We start from the raw sequence: 17,878 nt of genomic DNA, 5'->3' as shown, positions 1-17,878 counted from the left end.
TCAGGGGCCCCTCATCACTGCACGGGGCCTGAGGTTGAATGTGGTCTCCTTCTGCAAAAGCTTTGCTGAGAAGTTGGGATTGTGAACACTGGCCTCTACTGGGGCTCCATGCATCTTGGAACCAGGACATGAAGTGGGCTGAGGTGCCAGCAGGAGGGTCCTGGTTCCAACCCAGAGGCCCTGCCATTGTCCCCGCCTCCTGCCCACCTATCACCTCACATGGACGCCTGGCTGAAGCTTGCTGGGCTGAGGGCCCCCACTCAGGCCCGGGCGGCTCACCTTCAGCCCCTTGGCCCTGTTGATGGCCCTCAGTGGCCGGAGCACCCTCAGGACTCGCAGGATCTTCACCACGTTGATGGCACTGGACCTGGGGGAGTGGATGGGAGGGTGAACCACTCCTGCTCCTGGGCCCGCAGGAGAGAGGGGGAGCGCATGGGAGTCCTGGACAAAGTCTCCCACCTGCAGGGACCTGGAGCTATCCTGGGAGCCGGGGACTTGGTGAGCAAATCATGGGAAAAGAATTTACCATGTGTCGTTAGCATTACAACGTGCTGCTCAAGGCCGTTTACCCAGCTGAGGGGATGTAGAGAGGCAGAGCTCCACCAGACCCTGGCCACAGAGGATACACTTCCTAACTGTTCCGAGCCCCAGTTTCTTTATCCGTAAAACGGGGCAGTGATCACCTCATGAGCTTGTTGCAAGGATCAAAAGAGAAAACGCACATGAACCATCCACCGTCCCGCGTGGCGCCTGTTGTAATCTGAACCCGTGGTGGCTTTTCGTATCATGGACTCAAAGAAATACTGTACGAGTGGCGGGGCTTCAGGCGGGGGAGGTGCCTGGTGCTCATCTTCAAACCTGGTCCCCACCTCCAAGCCTGGTCCCCGGTGGCTGCCCACCACAGCCCCTTGTACAGAGGACATTCAGGCCTGGAGGAATGGCTCTGACACCGCAGACTCTGCATGCCTGGGGCGCCAGGGCCAGGCCCCCTCTCCAGGGGAGGACAGGCCACAGCTGTCCTCCAGGGGCACATAGGGCCTTGCCCTGGGGGATGGGGGTTGCTCTAAAGTGTCCCCCACCCTCGCCTGCTAGTTATCTTCTGAAGGCCTCTACCCTCCTTGGGCCCAGAGCCGCCAGGGAGGCCCCGCCCTGGTCCCAGCGCCCTCATGCTGCTGTGGACGCAGACAGGCCCCTCCCTCGTGGTCCTCTCTAGCCCTCTCCCTTGCCCCACGCCTCTCTCAGGCCCTCGGGCCCCACTCACTGGATGCCGAAGGAGATGAGGGACACACTGACCACCAGCAGGTCCAGGATGTTGAAGTAGTTGCGGCAGAAGGAGCCCTTGTGCAGGAAGGCCCCGTAGGCCGTCATCTGGGGGCACAGGGATCGGGGTGTGAGCAGCTCCCGGGCTCCAAAGACCCTTCACCCCACCCTTCCCCCCACAGCACTCCCAGCAGGGCCTAGACGAAGAACCGAGAGGTGACGGAGGGCTGCGGCAGGCAGGACAGGAGGAGACGCTGTGCCTGGAAAGTGTCCGCTGCCAGTGATGCAAAGCCCAGAGGCTCCTGCCCAGGACATGCCTGTGACCTTCAGTCCTGTATCTGCAGCCCTTTCAAGGGCCCCCCCCCCATTTCCCACTGCCCCTCATCATGTTTCTATGACTGCAGCCCCGTGAGGCCCCTTGCTGATGCTCCCTGGGTTGAGCTGTGTTCTTGGGTTCCCATGCCCTCTCTAAACTCTCTCCACCTCAGGGCCCCCAGGAATTGGGCATCTGGGGGAGGTGGGGGCTCGCCCAGTTGAGGACCAGCCTCTTGGCTTCCCAGAATTTCCCTGGTTTAGCCCCAGGTAACCCCTCAGGCTCATGCAAGCTCTAGCGCCCAGTGAGAAATTCTACAAGAAATTCTACCAGGAATGCTGGCGACCAGCATCTATCCCTTCCCGGGCCTCACAAGTGCTGCTGGTCTATGCCCAGGATTCGAGCTCTACTCCACCATCCGGTTCTGGAGCTGTGTGTCCAGAGGGGGCTGTGGGCACCACTGTGTGAGCACAGCTCTGGAGCCTGGCCGCCTGAGTTCAAATCCCACCCACCACGCTCTGAGTGCCTGGAGCAGGTTACTCCACTTCCCTGTGTCTCATCAGAGAAATGAGGTGATGACAACCTCTTCCCTGGAGGGTTGTAAGTGCTCTTGGGAGTTACAGGTAAAGCCCTTTGGACACAATCCTGCAGACAGCAAGCCCTGCAGGGGAGCTTCACTACAGAGGACTGGACTCAGCAGAGAGCTACAACTGCATTCGTTGTAGGGTTCGTCTGGGTTCGTCCTGTGATGGGGGCTGCTCAGAGTCCCCCTCTGTAGAGCAGCAGCCCCCTCATGTGGTTGTTAGGCAGCTACAGAATAACGCAAAAGCCCCTTGAAGACTAGGAAGGGACCACTTTGGGGGTGCTGACTGTTGTGGGTTTGCTGTCCCCTACCCTGCTCAGAGCCCTGTCCATGCTCTAGGAACTCCTGTCCAGTCTCGTTGACATGAACTAAGGGGCCAGTGGATTTCCAGGTGAAGAGCTGAAAGGCCATGACCATGAACGACAGCCAGCAGGGAAAATCTGGAGCTGATGGCTTAGAGCCTGGGAGCAGCTCCCCGGTTGCCTGGAAGCCCAATTTATTTCTTTGGAATCAGAGCATACCCAGGGCAGCTTGTTCACAGAGTGATTCAAGAGCAAACACAGGGGAAATGGGCAAAAATAGCTCTTGCAACCTAATTCTTCCCACTGATCTCCTGTAGGAGGGGGTCACAGGGGACTCAGACACCTGTGACCTGCAACAGTTTCCAGAAGTGGGTAGATTATATAAAAGGTTGCAGGGGAATTCAGCTGGAGATGTGCCCCAAAGGCCTGTAATCTTGGGGTGGGGGGCTTCCTTGTCTCTCGGTGTAGGTCTGGGCCCCCGAGAGCAGACCTGGGTGGCTCCATGGTTCATGTTAACTGAGAGGCTCTGAGCTCAGAAGGCTGGCTTGTGTGCGTGTGTGTGTGTGTGCAGGGCGGCTGCCCAGGCAGGACCAGAGGAAGAGTGGCCACAGGAGAAAGGGCAAGTGGACACTGGAAAAATGGGGCATTTACTTGAGAGTTTGCTGAGGGGTCCAATGCAGGGACCCCTCTACCCCATCTGCTGACTGCCACACACTCCTGCTCCTGAAGTCCTAACCTTTGCCCAGGAAAAGGCTTGCTGGGGAGAGAAAAGGACTGAACTCTGAGCTGGGAGAGCAGGATGCCCCTCCGTCCAGCCAGCACCTCTCCAGGCAGTAATACTGCTCATTAAACACATCTTTCGTAATTTCTGCACATGGGTCCTGGTCCCATCTCCCTCCTCTCAGTGACAGATCTCGGCGTCATTCAGTCCAACTGTCTTGGCCCCACAAGCCTTTCCTTGGAAGGCTGAACATGCCCAGGCCTTTCAACTGTCTCTGACCTTGGACACCACTCGTGCATGACAGTCACCTCTCCCAGGCAGGATGCCGAGCCTACAGGTGTGGCAGAGGGACCCTGGGGGAGGAGGTGCAGGCAGTGTTCTAGGGCCAGGCTCGACCTAGAGCAGAGTCAGCGTAAAAGTGGACAGAAGAAGGAGCAGGTGGGTGGGACGGAGGACCTCCCAGGAGCTGGCAACCTTGGAGGAAGAGGCGCTCTGGGGAGGGTCTGAGACTCAGAAGAGCCTGATTTTTGTTCGCCTCCCTGGGTCTGGAGTCCAGGGAAGAAAGGTCTCCATGTAGCTGGGCAGCCTGGTCCCCCTCCCCACCCCTGGGGGTCAGAGAAAAACCCGAGGAACACTTCTGGTTTCCTCTTGTTAACACACCTGGTTAGCTGGAACCAGAGGGTCTGGACACAGAAGGCATGAGAAAGTGTCCACTTAGGCTGAAGCTGGATGTGACAGGCTGTCCCCACCTGAAGGAGCCCAGGAAGGAAGGTCTGGGGCTTCCTGTGCAGGGTGGGAGGAGCCCGGAGCCTGGGGGAGGGCGCCCGGGGTGGTCTCCCTGTGGGAAACACTGAGCTGAGCCGCTTGCTGACTGGAGTCAGGGTGAGCCCCAGGCTCTGAGACAGAGAGTGGGCGGACACACTCCCCTGACTTGGAACTTGCCCCCGAGGCTCGGGTGGCCCGGGGAGCTTGAAATTCCTAACAGAATGGATGTAAGTAATATATTGTGCTGTGCTAAGTCGCTTCAGTCGTGTCTGACTCTTTGCGATCCCAAGGACTGTAGCCAGGCTCTTCTGTCCATGGGATTCTCCAGCAAGAATCCTGGAGTGGGTAGCCATTCCCTTCTCCAGGTTTCTTCCCAATCCAGGGATTGAACCCATGTCTCTTACGTCTCTTGCATTATGGCAGGTGGGTTCTTCACCATTAGTGCCACCTGGGGAGCCCCATTGATGGTATATTAATAGAAACAATAATAAAGCTTGGGGCAAACCCCTGTCATCCTGAGGCTGCTCGGAGGCGGGAGCTACTGTGTTGGGGTCACAGGATGGAGTGTGTGTGGACTCTCAGCCCCGCACCGAAACCTGGAGGACACAGCCGCCTCCTCCAGGCCTGGGCAGGGGCGAGGGGGCAAGCTTTGGCGGGGCTGTAACCCAGGGGTCAGAGGTGTGTGCAGGGGTCTGTCCAGAGCCCTCGGTTGGGACACTGGCGTTGGCCTGTGTTGACAAAGCGCATCCCGAGGGCACAGGCAGAGGGCCTCTTGACGCCCTGGGCTTTGCCATTTTCTGGCTCTGTCCTTCGAGCGGCGTTCCCTCTGGGTAGGATAGGGGGAGGGTTCCTGCCGGGATCAGGCGTGGCTCGCAGAGGTGGTGGGGGGCAGGCGGTGTGGGGGAGTGCCTGGTATCAGCCAGCATCAGTGCCCAAACTGTGCGCGGGCACAACAAAGTCAGGGGCCCCAGATCCTCCGGCTTTGGGCTTAGGAGTAAAACCAGAGTGAAGGAAACCAGAGAGGAGAGAGAGGCAGTGCAGAGAGGAGGCAGAGGCCTTGCTGCGCGCATTACCTTGAGGATAATTTCTAAGGTAAAGATACTAGTGAAGACATAGTCTGCGTTGCCTAGGATCTGAAAGACAAGCACAGCGGATTAGTGGCTCTGAGTGACAGACAGCAGCAGCGTGTGCGTTAGGGACAGAGCAGCAGAGCCAGTGGGGAAGGACAGGAGAGGAGCAGAGGGCAGGGTTACCTTCAGGGCAATCTCAATGGTGAAAATGGTAGTGAAAACAATGTCAAAATAAAACAGAATCTGCAAAACAAAGAGAAACAGGGTGGGGATGGGGGAACGGAGCAACAGGATGGGAGCAGGGTCGCCAGCAGGGAGTCGCACCCCAAATCATGCAGTCTTTCCACGGGAGACCAGAGGCACAGACACAGCCCAGGGTCCCGAAGGCCCCAGATCTGTGAGCGGGCTCCCAGAGCCGACTCAGCGGGTCCTGGGTCCGGTTGGGTGCTTTTCTCATTAATTCAATTTACTTACAAACCAAAATCAGACCATGGGATATGTGTCTCAAGGACAGAGTGGGGTTTGCTTTCTTTGCACAAAGATGCAAATTGCTTAACTCACATCAGGGGATGAGCCAGTCTCTCACGTTCCCGGGACCCTACCCTGGCTGTGCCCCTCAGGGTGTGGTGGGCACACCCCAGGCTCGGGACAGGCTCGCGGTTCATGCTTTGCTCTGTCTCAGGTGATGGGTCAGAGCAAGGGCCTTCCCAGTAAGAAACCTGTGGGCCATGTGGGCTGCAGGACCACTGGCTGGCTCGCAGGGGTCTGGCTTTAGGGTGGTGGACTCCTCGCTTCATGCCCACCTGGTTAGGATCTGATATTGTTTAAAGGCTTTGGGATATGGCAGGTCCTACTCTGGCCTTTGATTGTAATTCACCAGAGCCTGAGGCGAGCTCCAAATTCAATTTCGACTCTGCAGAGGGTCAGTGAGGTCCTGCTTATGAGGGCGGGCTCATCAGAGTGCCATCTGCCACTGACCCCCAGGGACAGGATGGGCCAGTTCCTGGGGGGCAAAGCCCTTGGGGAGCATCCGTGGGCAGTGCGGTCTGACATCAGGGTCAGGCCGGCCTGAGGCTCGGGGCTCAGGGTCTCCTCCTGCTAAGGGTCCTAAGATGGATTTGCACCAAAGCTGTCATCTCTTAGGGAGATGTCTGCTATGCCTCCGACCATGAGATTCGGGGCAGGCTCTGGATTGAAAGACAGGGTCAGGCAGCCAGGGGGTCACGTCGCGGGGGCGGGGTGTGGGGGACAAGGTGCGTACGTGGTTCCTGAAGGAGGTGTGCTGCACGGGGTCCTCGGCGGCCAGGGAGATGCTGCTGAGCAGGATGAAGAAGAGGATCAGGTTGGTGAAGATGGAGTCATTGACGATGCGATGGCACTGGAGGCGGAACCTGCGGGGGCAGGGGGAGGGGGGCTGTCACAGGGGGGTGGGGCCTCTGCTCCTTCTCAATGTGTAGACACGTGTGCGGGAGGGGTGTGGGCCCTTCAGCCTGAGCCATCTGGCCACAGGGGAGACACAGCCCCACAGCCGGCCCCACCGTGCCCCCTGCCACGGGGCCTCAGGGTTACGTCTGACACTTCAGGAACCTCTGCATCTTCATGTACTGCTATGACATCATTCACGAGCTTTCGTCTGGGGCTTGGCTCCCCATCATTACAAATACTGACTGCATAAGATCTACCTCACATGTGTCCGTATGGGGAGCAGCAGAGCTGCCCAGAACGTGGATGACGCCAGGCTGGTTAAGCCCGGGCTTCAAGGAGATTGTCTGTCGCAGCAGTAATTAAATCCTGAACCTCAGCTCAGTGACAGAGGCCAACAGCCCTGACCCTGGGGAACTCACAGTGGATCCTCGGATGCCAAGGGTGTCTTATGTGCTGTCTCCTCTTGAGGGGTACTATCTCATCTTACAGACGGAAGCCGGGAAGGATAGTCTTGCCCACTTTGGAGTGTGTGTGTGTGCGGGGAGGGGCACGGGGTGGTTCAGGCTTGAACCAGGCCTTCAGACCTCTGCTTCTGGCATGTGGTTGACTAAATCCCCTGAGAGACCTTACTGATGCGGAAGCACCAACTCCTGGAAAGGACGAGCTCTCCAAAACCATTCTGGTTTCATGACAGCTAGGAAAGTCTGCAGTGATCCCCTCCTCCCTCAAGCCAATCTGCTGAGCCGGGGTCTGCTGGACATGCCTGGGTTGGGCAGGGGTGCCTGCGGACAGAGGCCAGTGGCAGCACTGCCGTGAGGAATCTTTAAGCCAGCGGGAGATGGGGCAGAGGACTGGGGACCCCTAGGCTGAGCCGCACACACAAACAGCATCTGGAAGAAAGCTTCACAGTCTTTCTTCAGGTCCACGGGAATCTCCCCAACTAAGATGGAGTATTGAGGTCACAAAGATCACTGAACACTCAAGAAATTAAGCCACTAAGTTGGCAAATCAGAAGAAACTCAAATAAATGAGTGAGACCTCTCCCCAGACACTCTGTATACTGGAAATATTAGATACCAATGATAGATCAACCATATTTGAAATAGTGAATGGGATAAAAAAGACTTGACCACAAAGATGATGAATTAACAAGAAACTCAGATGTAGCTGGATCTGGTAAACAAAGCAATACATGGAACTGTCCGACATGAAAAAAATATATAACTTGATATAAAAACTGGTTTACACAGTAACATAGATAGAATTGAAGAGAGAATTAAGAATTTAGAAGATATATCCAAAGAATGACCCAGAATTTGAACCTAGAGACTAGGAGATGAAAGTTATGAAGACGTGCACACGTGAGAGGGGAAGGACAGCATACGCAGGCCTATCACTGTCCACTTGGGCCAGCCTGAGAGAAGGAAGACCAGGCAGTGTGTAAACAGACTATCCTGCAACTCTCCTGGAAGTAGCTGTTCTCATCCTAATCCTTAACATTATTCAAGAACTGACAAAAAAATATAAATCCATAGACTTAGGCGACGTAATATATTCCAAGCAGGGTAAATGGAGAGAAACACGTGGTAGTGAACATATACAACCCCAGAGACCGTGCTGCTAAGTCGCTTCAGTCGTGTCCGACTCTGTGCGACCCCACAGATGGCAGCTCACCAGGCTCCCCATCCCTGGGGTTCTCCAGGCAAGAACACTGGAGTGGGTTGCCATTTCCTTCTCCAATGCATGAAAGTGAAAAGTGAAAGTGAAGTCACTCAGTCGTGTCCGACTCTTCACGACCCCATGGACTGCAGCCTGCCAGGCTCCTCCGTCCATAGGAGTTTCCAGGCAAGAGTACTGGAGTAGGGTGCCATTGCCTTCTCCAGAGACCACGGATGACGTTAAAAGAGTGAGACCAGAGGCAGATTCCTACAGAGAAACGAGAGTGGGAATTCCAGCTGTACAGTGGAGTAACACATCTAACACGCTGAGGGCCATAACTGTCTTTCAAGAACAAGAAGGAAAGCAAGTACAGATAAACAGAGGTCAAATGAAGTTACCATTAAGACTTCTAAAGAATGTACTGTAGGAGGAAAGAAAATGATTTCTGAAAGATGGGCCAAGATACGAGAAAATTGAACAAATAGAATGGTAAGTGGTATGTAAATCCAAACACACCCTGTCTACCCAGGTAATCATATCTAATTTGTCAGGTTGGAAATAAAGGTTGGTATCACATTACTCATCAACCACAACACCTAAGGTGGGAGAGCTGAAAGGAGTTAATGCAGTCTAGCTGTTTACCTCCTTCTATTTTGCAGAAGGTTTAGGATCTTGTTTAACTTTAGGGGTTGCTAAGTTAAATGTAATCGCCAACAGAGTAGAAACAGTTTTTACGCATTTCAAACAATGGAAAGAAAAAACACAGGTCTTCTGATCCATAATCCAGGACTCTCTCCTCTAAACCCGTGCCTGTTTACACAAGATGTGGGGCGTGCTGGGGTGGGGGCTGGAGGACGCTGATACCTGCTGGGCTGGCATCATGGAGAGAGTGGAGCCCTGCTCCCCCCGTCCACACACCTGTTGCTGGGGCTGAAGATGAAGAAGGCGCTGGCTTCCGGCATGGGCACTGCCTTCTCCTTCAGGTGCAGCTCAGAGAGGGGGCGCGGGCGGGGGCCCACGGGCATCTCGGGCTCCTCCTCGTCCTCTTCTCCTGCAGGAAAAAAGCACCGTTCTAAATAGCTCCACGGCTCCCACTTATTTTTACCACCACGCTGCCCACTTCCAGACACCTTCCTACGGACAGGAATCAGACATCATCGGTATCTCTGGAAACGCAGGGGACCAACTAGGATGGCCAGCTCTCTCCCATGGGCACCTCTGGGGCTCATCTCTGCTGGAGGAAGCCTCCTGGCAGCACATGAGACCAGGTTGTGAGTCGGGTAACCAGCTCAACCCCTGTCCTGCTTTTTAAACGGAAATCCCTACATCCCGGGAAACCCTCAGTGCCCTGCAGATCGGGGTGGCTGGTCATCCTAGTGGTCAGACACCAGAAAGGTAACCAGGTGAGAGGGGGCGTGGCCAGGTGTCCTCAGCTGGCTGGCTGCAGGCCAGGGGAAAGGGTGGGTGGCCTTTGGGGCCGCCCCACCTGCTCATGCCCCACCCGCTCCACTTCTCCTGCTCTGGCCTCCCTGGGCTCCTCTGCAGACAGGTGTGTCCGTAACTTGAAGGCAGGCCATGGTTTTATGATCTCCCTGACGTTATCTTTCTGGTTGGTTTGCTTTCTTACTTCTTGTCTGCCTCCCGCTGAATGTGGGCCCCTCACAACAGCAGCTTATCTGCCCCCATGGCTGAGCCCCCAGTGCCTGCCCAGGGCGGGGAGCACAGTAGGTGCTTTATAAGCAGTGATTAAGTCAACGAGTGGATGTCTCCCTGGTTTCATCCAGCTCTGTATCCACGACAACAGAATGGTTCAGAAGTCACGTCTTTCCCTCTCCAGTTCCCCGAACTGCAGACCCAGTGAGGACCACCCTGCTCCATGAAGCCGCTACCTCACTGCTCACCCCCTGGAGTCCCCACAACAGCTCAGGCCTCCCTCACAGCCTCTGGACTGAGCTACATGTTCCTTGGGGTCATCACATTTCTTTCTCATGTGCACTTATTAATTTTAAGTCCTCAGTGACTCTTCAAGAACATCTGTACATTCACTCGCATACATGAATCGAGCAGATAAAAAGCCCCATCTCAGCACAAAGCTTTCCTCCTGAGTGAGGCGATGTTTCTGAAATGTGGTGTGTACAGAACTGGGGGCTCCGACCGACCTTGAGCTCTGGGGATTAAACTTGGGGGGGAGGCCTGACAGGCCCCTGCTCATCAGTGTGGTCACTTCATGGGGACTAGGAACGGGCATCTCCTGCAGGGGGTCCCGTGATGAACAAAACCTTCTTAACATCAGTTAGCTCCCTGCCCATATTCAGTTTTCCCTGACTGCCTCAAAAATATCATTTTAAAGTTTATTTGCTCATTCAGGATCAAGACAAGACCCGCCTATTGCATTCAATGGCTATTTCTGGTGTGTCTTTGAAATTCTGTAACGGTTTCTGCCCCAAGGGCTGTAAAGGCTTCAAAAGGCTTGATGCTGGCTCAGGGACACCCTTCCGCCCTCCTTTCTGTCTGAGCCCCAGGAAGCCAAGTCCTCTTTCCCAGCAGACAGACTGTGAAGACAGGAGAAAGGAGGCTGGCCGCAGTCCGGTTTCTGAGGGAGCTATGCCCCCACACAGACTAGCCTGCATGGGGACTCGGGTCGGCAAGACCCATAGCACCGTGATGGTCTGTTGTGACTTTGAGCTTGAAGCAGGTGATGATACCCACAATTTTCGGCAGAAAGAGGGCAGGCCAGGCTCACGCAGGGTGTGGTGTCCTGATGCAGGGGACTGGCTCCTGACGATAGACCCTCTCCAGGGGCCCGCCTGCCAGTTTACGGATCAGACCGCAGACAGGACGCTCTTGTTTCGGGAGACCCAACAGTGTCCTGCAGAGCTGCAAGCAGGCGTCTGCAGCGGAGCCCTGCTGTGCTCATCACCCCCTCCCGGGAGCGGGCAGGACAGATTTGGGATTTACTATTATTATTAACCAAGCAAGATGCTGCAACATATGTTATCCTAATAAGTTATGTAACTTAATAGCGATTTTACAACACAGGCTGTAATAAACCTTACATGTATATGGAATCCGGCTTCCAAAAGTCCCAAAGGCACTGCTCCCACACAATGTGTTCAGTCTTCTGTTGTCATTACCACAGTAATAATTGAGCAAAGTTTTCCCCCAGAGGATAAACGGTGATGCTGCGGCTGAGTTGGGGGATCAAGTGAGGCCCCCCCTTGTGGGGAAACTGGGACCGGCACCCAGCTTTAGAGCCAGGTGTTCACCCCCATCCCCCCCCACCCACGGCCTCCCCCAGGCCAGGCAGCGGGCTGGTACCTGTGGTTTCCTGGTTGGGGTAGGAGCTCTTGTCCTCATTCTCGTTGGGCTGGAGGTCATCCATGTTGATCTAGGCAGCCAAGGGAGAGGAGGAGGGTCCGGTTAGATAAGATCCATGGTTTAGAGGCCTCCAGTAGTCTTGAAATTGCCCCCGAGTCTAGGCTGAACTGTCCCTTTGTACATGACCCTCAGGACACCAGCAGAAGGCTGGCCTTCCTCCTCTGCACGCCCACCCACCCTGGCTCTGTCCCCCTCCTCTGGCCTCTTTGTTCCCCTCCCCCCCAGTGTCTGGCTTCGGGCAGAGCAGCCCACCCAGCACTGCTGTCCCCCTCCCCCTCCCTCTCTCTCCCTTCCCAGCCCCGCCCCGGCTCCTTGGCAGAGCAGCCCATACCTTGGTGGCGGGTGGGGACTCTCCATCTGCCGTGATGGATTTCAGCTCGATTTTCTCCTCCTTGGTCTCCTCCACGGCCGGCTTCTCTACCACCTCTTGCTTCTTCTCTGGGCTGGCGGTCCTGGCGGGCCAGCAGGAGAAGAGAGCAAGGGATGTTGACTAGAGTAATAGGGTGCTGCCCTTGTGATCCCTTGGGGTCCAGACCACCAGGGCCTGGGACCACCTGTTTTCTGGGGGCCCTGCTGTGTGGATCAATCTTTGGGGTACTGGGCCTCCCCCCAGGTCTGTCCTCCTCAGTCTCTGCCCCTGCTAGGCTGTGTCCAGCACTCAGCTGAATGCCCAGCTTCTCCCCAACTCAGCCTCCATCTAATTCAAAGGTTCCTGAGAACCTGCTCAGTATCTGGCACAGGTGTGGCCCAGATCGTCCATCTGGACACGGACGAGGACGGCGTGGGGTCCTGTCTTGTCTGCTGGTCAGCAGAGATGAGCTACAGGACAGTGAGGAGGCATCATTTTTCCAGATTCTCCTCTGACTGGCTGCCCTCCCATCCCATCCTCTACTCCCACCATCTGTTATGACTCTCTTCTCAAAAGAGAGTCCTCCAACTCCTGGACCCGTGGGGAAACAGGACACCTCACCAGAGATGTAATTCATGGTGCCCCTCGCTTAGAGTGATGTCCAAGAATAGGGGAGAGGCCCAGCTCACTGTAGGGGCCCCCACCTAACTCTGTCTAGAAGGACAGCCGGGCAGGCAAAGCCTCTCCTGAGCACTGACGGGAACAGCATTTTGGAGCCGGGCCACGCTTGGCCCGGGAGCCTCGCAGTTACCTGGCTAGCTTCTTCCTCTCCTTCTCCTCTTCCTCCTCCTTCTGGGCAGACGTGAGGCTCTCGGCGTCAGCCAGGTTGTCCACGGCAATGGCCAAGAACACGTTCAGTAGGATATCTGTTTGTGTCCATTCTTAAAGAAAATGACCCTTGGACTTGGGGTGGTGGGTGGGCACAGGGGCCAGGACAGGACGTGCAGGGCCGGAGTTCCCCACGGGGAGGGGCTCCGAGCCCACTGAGCCCCCCTTCCCCTCCGCACCGCCCTCCTAGCTTCCTGGGGTTTCCTGGGGGGATCCGGAGCAGGCAGGCACACAGGCCGGGCCTGGGGGCGGGAGGCAGGGAGCCCAGCCTCGCTCTAATTGCTGGGTTTCAATGCTGCTTCCCACAGAGACGACCGCCTGTAAGTGACACTGTGAAACAGCGCTGCCTCCAGCGGGCTGTGGCGCTGGGCGGTCATTACCACCACCAGGAGGTGCCCGCTCGCCCTGCCCACTCCCGCCATGACCTTGTTCAGACAGAGGCCCCAGAAGGGTCAGCTGGGCTCCTGACTGAGCGGAGTCTGCTGTTTCTTCTCCCCCGCCCTTGACTCGGATGCATGTACCGTGGGTCAGAGAATCGGATCAGAGCCAGTCCAGCCAAGAGGTTAATGCTGGTCAGGCCCCTCTCCACCCCAGGCCCCGGGTGGCTCTGGTTCACATGGGGAGCTGAGGGGCCCAGCCCCCAAGGGCAGGGGCTGGGCACGCGGTACCCAGTTCAGCCTCGCTGGGCCCGCTAGGTCAGGTGCTGCCATTTCCACCCCGGTTCCAGGACACTAGGTGGACAGCCCTGGGTGTGTCTGAGGCTGCGAGCTGACCTCTGAGTCTAGCTCATCTGTAATTCTACTTTACAAGCCTCTCTGCACAGTACCCCGGGGGATATGACAGGGGAGGGCTGCCTGCAGTGGGGGACCTGGGAACCTGCCCGTGGCCTGTCCGGTCTGCCTGTGGCTAACATCCCCCTGAGCAGCTTCAGAGGGAGGGCAACAGGTGAAGGTCACTTCCGGGGTGAGGGTTTTCCTCCCTCAGCAGGCCCCCAGCCAGGGCAGCAGGTGTCTCATGATGAGGTCTGAGTGGGCAGCTGCAAGGCCAACACCACTGGGCACTGCCCACCTGGACCCCAGCAGCTCAGGGGGATGGACTCACATCCCCCCGGGGCCCCGCTCCAGGTTCCCATCCCGACCTGTCTGCACCACTAAGGTGGTCTGGGCTGGACACGTGCCTTTTCCTTCTTCTCTGGGGAAGGGTTGCCCTGGGTCCTCCCTGGTCAGGACCCGCTGGGCACACCTACTGGCATTGAGCTACAAGTTAGGGGGGCAACAGGGGGCGGGGGAGGCAGGCTCAAAGGATACAATTTCCACAGATGAAGAGGATGATGAAGTAAATACAGACTAACATCCCTGGAAAAGAGGGGCCGCCATAAGCCATGATCCCATCATACATCACCGAATTCCAGTCCTCCCCGGTCAGGATCTGAATGACATAGTCCCACCAACGAGGGACACAGCGTTAGACCAACAGCAAGCCCGAAGCTCCCCGGCCCGGCCCCCTGCCATATAGAAACCTCTGACACCTGTCTCCTCTCCCCGCCTCCTACCGCCCGCTTTCCTCCCGGGGCTCTGAGCTGTGATTCTGCAGGTCCAGCCCTCTCCTTTAAGTGTGTGGCCACCGCCACAAATGATTGACCAACTGTAAGCGCTTCCTGGGAAAAACACCTCCTACAGCCCAGGCCCAGTGCTCTGTGGCTGCCGTTAGCCAACCCTAGGGCTAAGGCATCAAAGTGACCGTGTTCACTGAGGTGCCACGTGGTCCCCCAGGCTTCCCCAAGCATGAGGACTTTGGGTACCATCTATAAGATTTTGGCAACATTCACGTTATCATTCAATTTAATCTGTAAATGGATCTCCTTTTAAACTTCAGTGCTACTTGAACTTGGCCCCAAGCCAACAGATGTACGACAGTCACAAATTTGATGGTGGTCGTATTTTCCTGGGAGCAACCTCCCTTCCTTTCCCCTCCCCAGCAAGAGCCGTCTGCTCTCTTTTGTGGATATTTTGGGCTTTCGTGTTGAATGTATTTGAATAAAAGTTTCCATGGCTAAGAAACAGATTTTTAAGCCACTGAGTTGGATCTTTTTTTTCTCCCCCCAGGGGTCCATCCAAGAGTGGAATTCCGTGGGGCTTGGGGGAGGGGAGCTACAGACGCTCCTGGGCTCCCGTGACCGACCTGGTCTGGCTTTGGCTGCTCCGTGGGAGTGGGAAGCCCCTTCCTCTCTGCTCCCCCGCTCCCCCGAGACCTGCTTTCTGCCCCCTCTCCCCCACCTCCCCGGCCATGATCTGGCAGAGAAAGGTCCATACCTGAAACACGGTGAGGAGGGACTGTGGGAAGTTGTCAAAGGTGCTCCTCCGGGTCTGCATCTCATCAAAGTTGAACTTCCCCCCAAAGAGCTGCATCCCCAGGAGGGAGAAGATGATGATGAAGAGGAAGAGCAGCAGCAGCAGCGAGGCAATGGAGCGCACTGAGTTCAGCAGGGATGCCACCAGGTTGCTCAGGGAGTTCCAGTACCTGCGGAAGAGGGGGCATCAGCTTCATCCCCTCCCTCCGCCTGCCACACCCACCAGAGGCTTTGAGAATGACTGCAGCTCCCTGCTCTTTGCCCTTCCCTTGGGGCAGCGTGGTGGTGGGACTGCGCTGGCTAGCTCACAGTTGGAGTGTGAGTGACTCAGTTCAGGGCCCAGGATCAGGAGCCTGGTTCCGACCCAGCTCTGCACATGCCTTTGGGCAAGTTGCTCAACCTCCCTTCTTTCTTTCTTCTCCCCACCTGAAGAAATAGGGGCAGTGACAGCTTGTACTTCATTGTGTTATTGGGAGGATTACATGTGATAATGATTTTGTAAAAGCTCCACCCTCAGGCAACAAAATAAAAAAACAAACAAGTGAGACAACATCAAACTAAAAGCTTCTGACAGTAAACTCTTCAGCGAAGTGAAAAAACCTACAAAACGGGAAAAAAGTATTTGCAAACCATATATCTGATAAGAGATTAAGATACGAAGACATATTCTTCAACATATATGAAGAATGCACACAACTCAATAGCAAAAAACAAAGAACATCCCAAATAATCCAAAGAAAAAATGAACAGAAGGCCTAAATAGACTTTTCTCCAAAGAAGACATCTAGATTGCTAACAGACACGTTAAAAGATGCTCACCATCACTAATCATCAGGGAAATGCAAATCAAAACCACAGGGTATCACCTCACCCCTTTAGCATGCCTATCATCAAAAAGACAAGAGACAAGTGTTGTCGAGAATGTGGAGAAAAGGGAACGCTTGTGCACCGCTGGTGAGAATAATGTAAACTGGTGCAGTCACTGTGAAAAACAAAATGAAGCTTCCTCAAGAAAATTAAGAATAGAACTACCACACGACCCAGCAATTCTGCTTCTGGGGATATATCCAAATGATACGTCCATTGCAGCATTATTCACAATAGCCAAGATGCCGAGGCAACCTAAGTGTCCATGAACGGATAAATGGATAAAGAAGATGCAGTATACATTATCTACAATGGGGTATTACTTAGCCATAAAGAAGAAGGAAATGTTGCTGTTTGCAACAATGTGGATGAACCTTGAAGGTATTATGCTAAGTGAAGTAAGTCAGACAGAGAAACACAAATACCATACGATCTCATTTATATGTGGAATCTAGAAAACACAAAAGCAAAACCAAACAAAACCCCTCACGAAACTCACAGAAAAAGAGATCAGATTCATGATTAGCGGGGACAAGGCGGTGGTGGCAGGTGGAATTGGATGAAGCTGGTCAAAAGGGACCAACTTCCAGTTACAAATTCCTAGCACAGAGTTGGACATGACTGAAGCAACTTAGCAGCAGCAGCAGCATTTATTTCAGTTCAGTTCAGTCGCTCAGTCGTGTCTGACTCTTTGCGACCCCATGAATCGCAGCACGCCAGGCCTCCCTGTCCATCACCAACTCCCGGAGTTCACTTAAACTCATGTCCATCGAGTCAGTGATGCCATCCAGCCATCTCATCCTCTGTCGTCCCCTTCTCCTCCTGTCCCCAATCCCTCCCAGCATCAGAGTCTTTTCCAATGAGTCAACTCTTCGCATGAGGTGGCCAAAGTACTGGAGTTTCAGCTTTAGCATCATTCGTTCCAAAAAACACCCAGGACTGATCTCCTTAGAATGGACTGGTTGGATCTCCTTGCAGTCCAAGGAACTTTCAAGAGTCTTCTCCAACACCGCAGTTCAAAAGCATCAATTCTTCGGTGCTCAGCCTTCTTCACAGTCCAACTCTCACATCCATACATGACCACTGGAAAAACCATAGCCTTGACTAGATGGACCTTTGTTGGCAAAGTAATGTCTCTGCTTTTCAATATGCTATCTAGGTTGGTCATAACTTTCCTTCCAAGGAGTAAGCGTCTTTTAATTTCGTGGCTGCAGTCACCATCTGCAGTGATTTTGGAGCCCCCCAAAATAAAGTCTGACACTGTTTCCACTGTTTCTCCATTTCCCATGAAGTGATGGGACCAGATGCCATGATCTTCGTTTTCTGAATATTGAGCTTTAAGCCAATTTTTTCACTCTCCACCTGCACTTTCATCAAGAGGCTTTTGAGTTCCTCTTCACTTTCTGCCATAAGGGTGGTGTCATCTGCATATCTGAGGTTATTGATATTTCTCCCGGCAATCTTGATTCCAGCTTGTGCTTCTTCCAGCCCAGCGTTTGTCATGATGTACTCTGCATATATGTTAAATAAGCAGGGTGACAATATACAGCCTTGACGTACTCCTTTTCCTATTTGGAACCAGTCTGTTGTTCCATGTCCAGTTCTAACTGTTGCTTCCTGACCTGCATACAGGTTTCTCAAGAGGCAGGTCAGGTGATCTGGTATTCTCATCTCTTTCAGAATTTTCCACAGTTTATTGTGATCCACACAGTCAAATGCTTTGGCATAGTCAATAAAGCAAAATGGCTGTCTGAGGAGGCATTACAAATAGCTGTGAAAAGAAGAGAAGCAAAAAGCAAAGGAGAAAAGGAAATATAGGCATCTGAATGCAGAGTTCCAAAGAATAGCAAGGAGAGATAAGAAAGCCTTCCTCAGCGATCAGTGCAAAGAAATAGAGGAAAACAACAGAATGGGAATGACTAGAGATCTCTTCAAGAAAATTAGAGAT

General features: G+C 54.4%; 1 protein-coding gene across 15 annotated transcripts in view; it reads right to left on the bottom strand.

Moving 5' to 3' along the window:
- The window catches only part of CACNA1C (calcium voltage-gated channel subunit alpha1 C), a 459,914-nt gene that overhangs the window by 47,396 nt on the left and 394,640 nt on the right, over nucleotides 1–17,878 (bottom strand). For 9 of the 15 annotated variants that reach the window (XM_061418379.1, XM_061418374.1, XM_061418384.1 and 6 more), the window contains exons 14-23: nucleotides 15,026–15,233; nucleotides 14,021–14,141; nucleotides 12,637–12,751; nucleotides 11,808–11,928; nucleotides 11,417–11,486; nucleotides 9,017–9,149; nucleotides 6,276–6,405; nucleotides 5,198–5,257; nucleotides 1,262–1,368; nucleotides 280–367 (exon numbers count right to left, since the gene is read on the bottom strand). In XM_061418379.1, coding sequence (XP_061274363.1) covers nucleotides 280–367; nucleotides 1,262–1,368; nucleotides 5,198–5,257; nucleotides 6,276–6,405; nucleotides 9,017–9,149; nucleotides 11,417–11,486; nucleotides 11,808–11,928; nucleotides 12,637–12,751; nucleotides 14,021–14,141; nucleotides 15,026–15,233 — 1,153 coding nt within the window. Of the gene's footprint in view, nucleotides 1–279; nucleotides 368–1,261; nucleotides 1,369–5,017; nucleotides 5,078–5,197; nucleotides 5,258–6,275; nucleotides 6,406–9,016; nucleotides 9,150–11,416; nucleotides 11,487–11,807; nucleotides 11,929–12,636; nucleotides 12,752–14,020; nucleotides 14,142–15,025; nucleotides 15,234–17,878 lie in introns of all 15 variants that reach the window. The other 6 variants (XM_061418380.1, XM_061418378.1, XM_061418381.1 and 3 more) reach the window with 2 other exon arrangements.

This window comes from Bos javanicus, chromosome 5, assembly GCF_032452875.1.
Source record: "Bos javanicus breed banteng chromosome 5, ARS-OSU_banteng_1.0, whole genome shotgun sequence".
Taxonomy (NCBI): Eukaryota; Metazoa; Chordata; class Mammalia; order Artiodactyla; family Bovidae; genus Bos; species Bos javanicus.
Note: the sequence above shows the minus strand (reverse complement) of the source record. Positions and strands in the feature narration are given on the sequence as shown.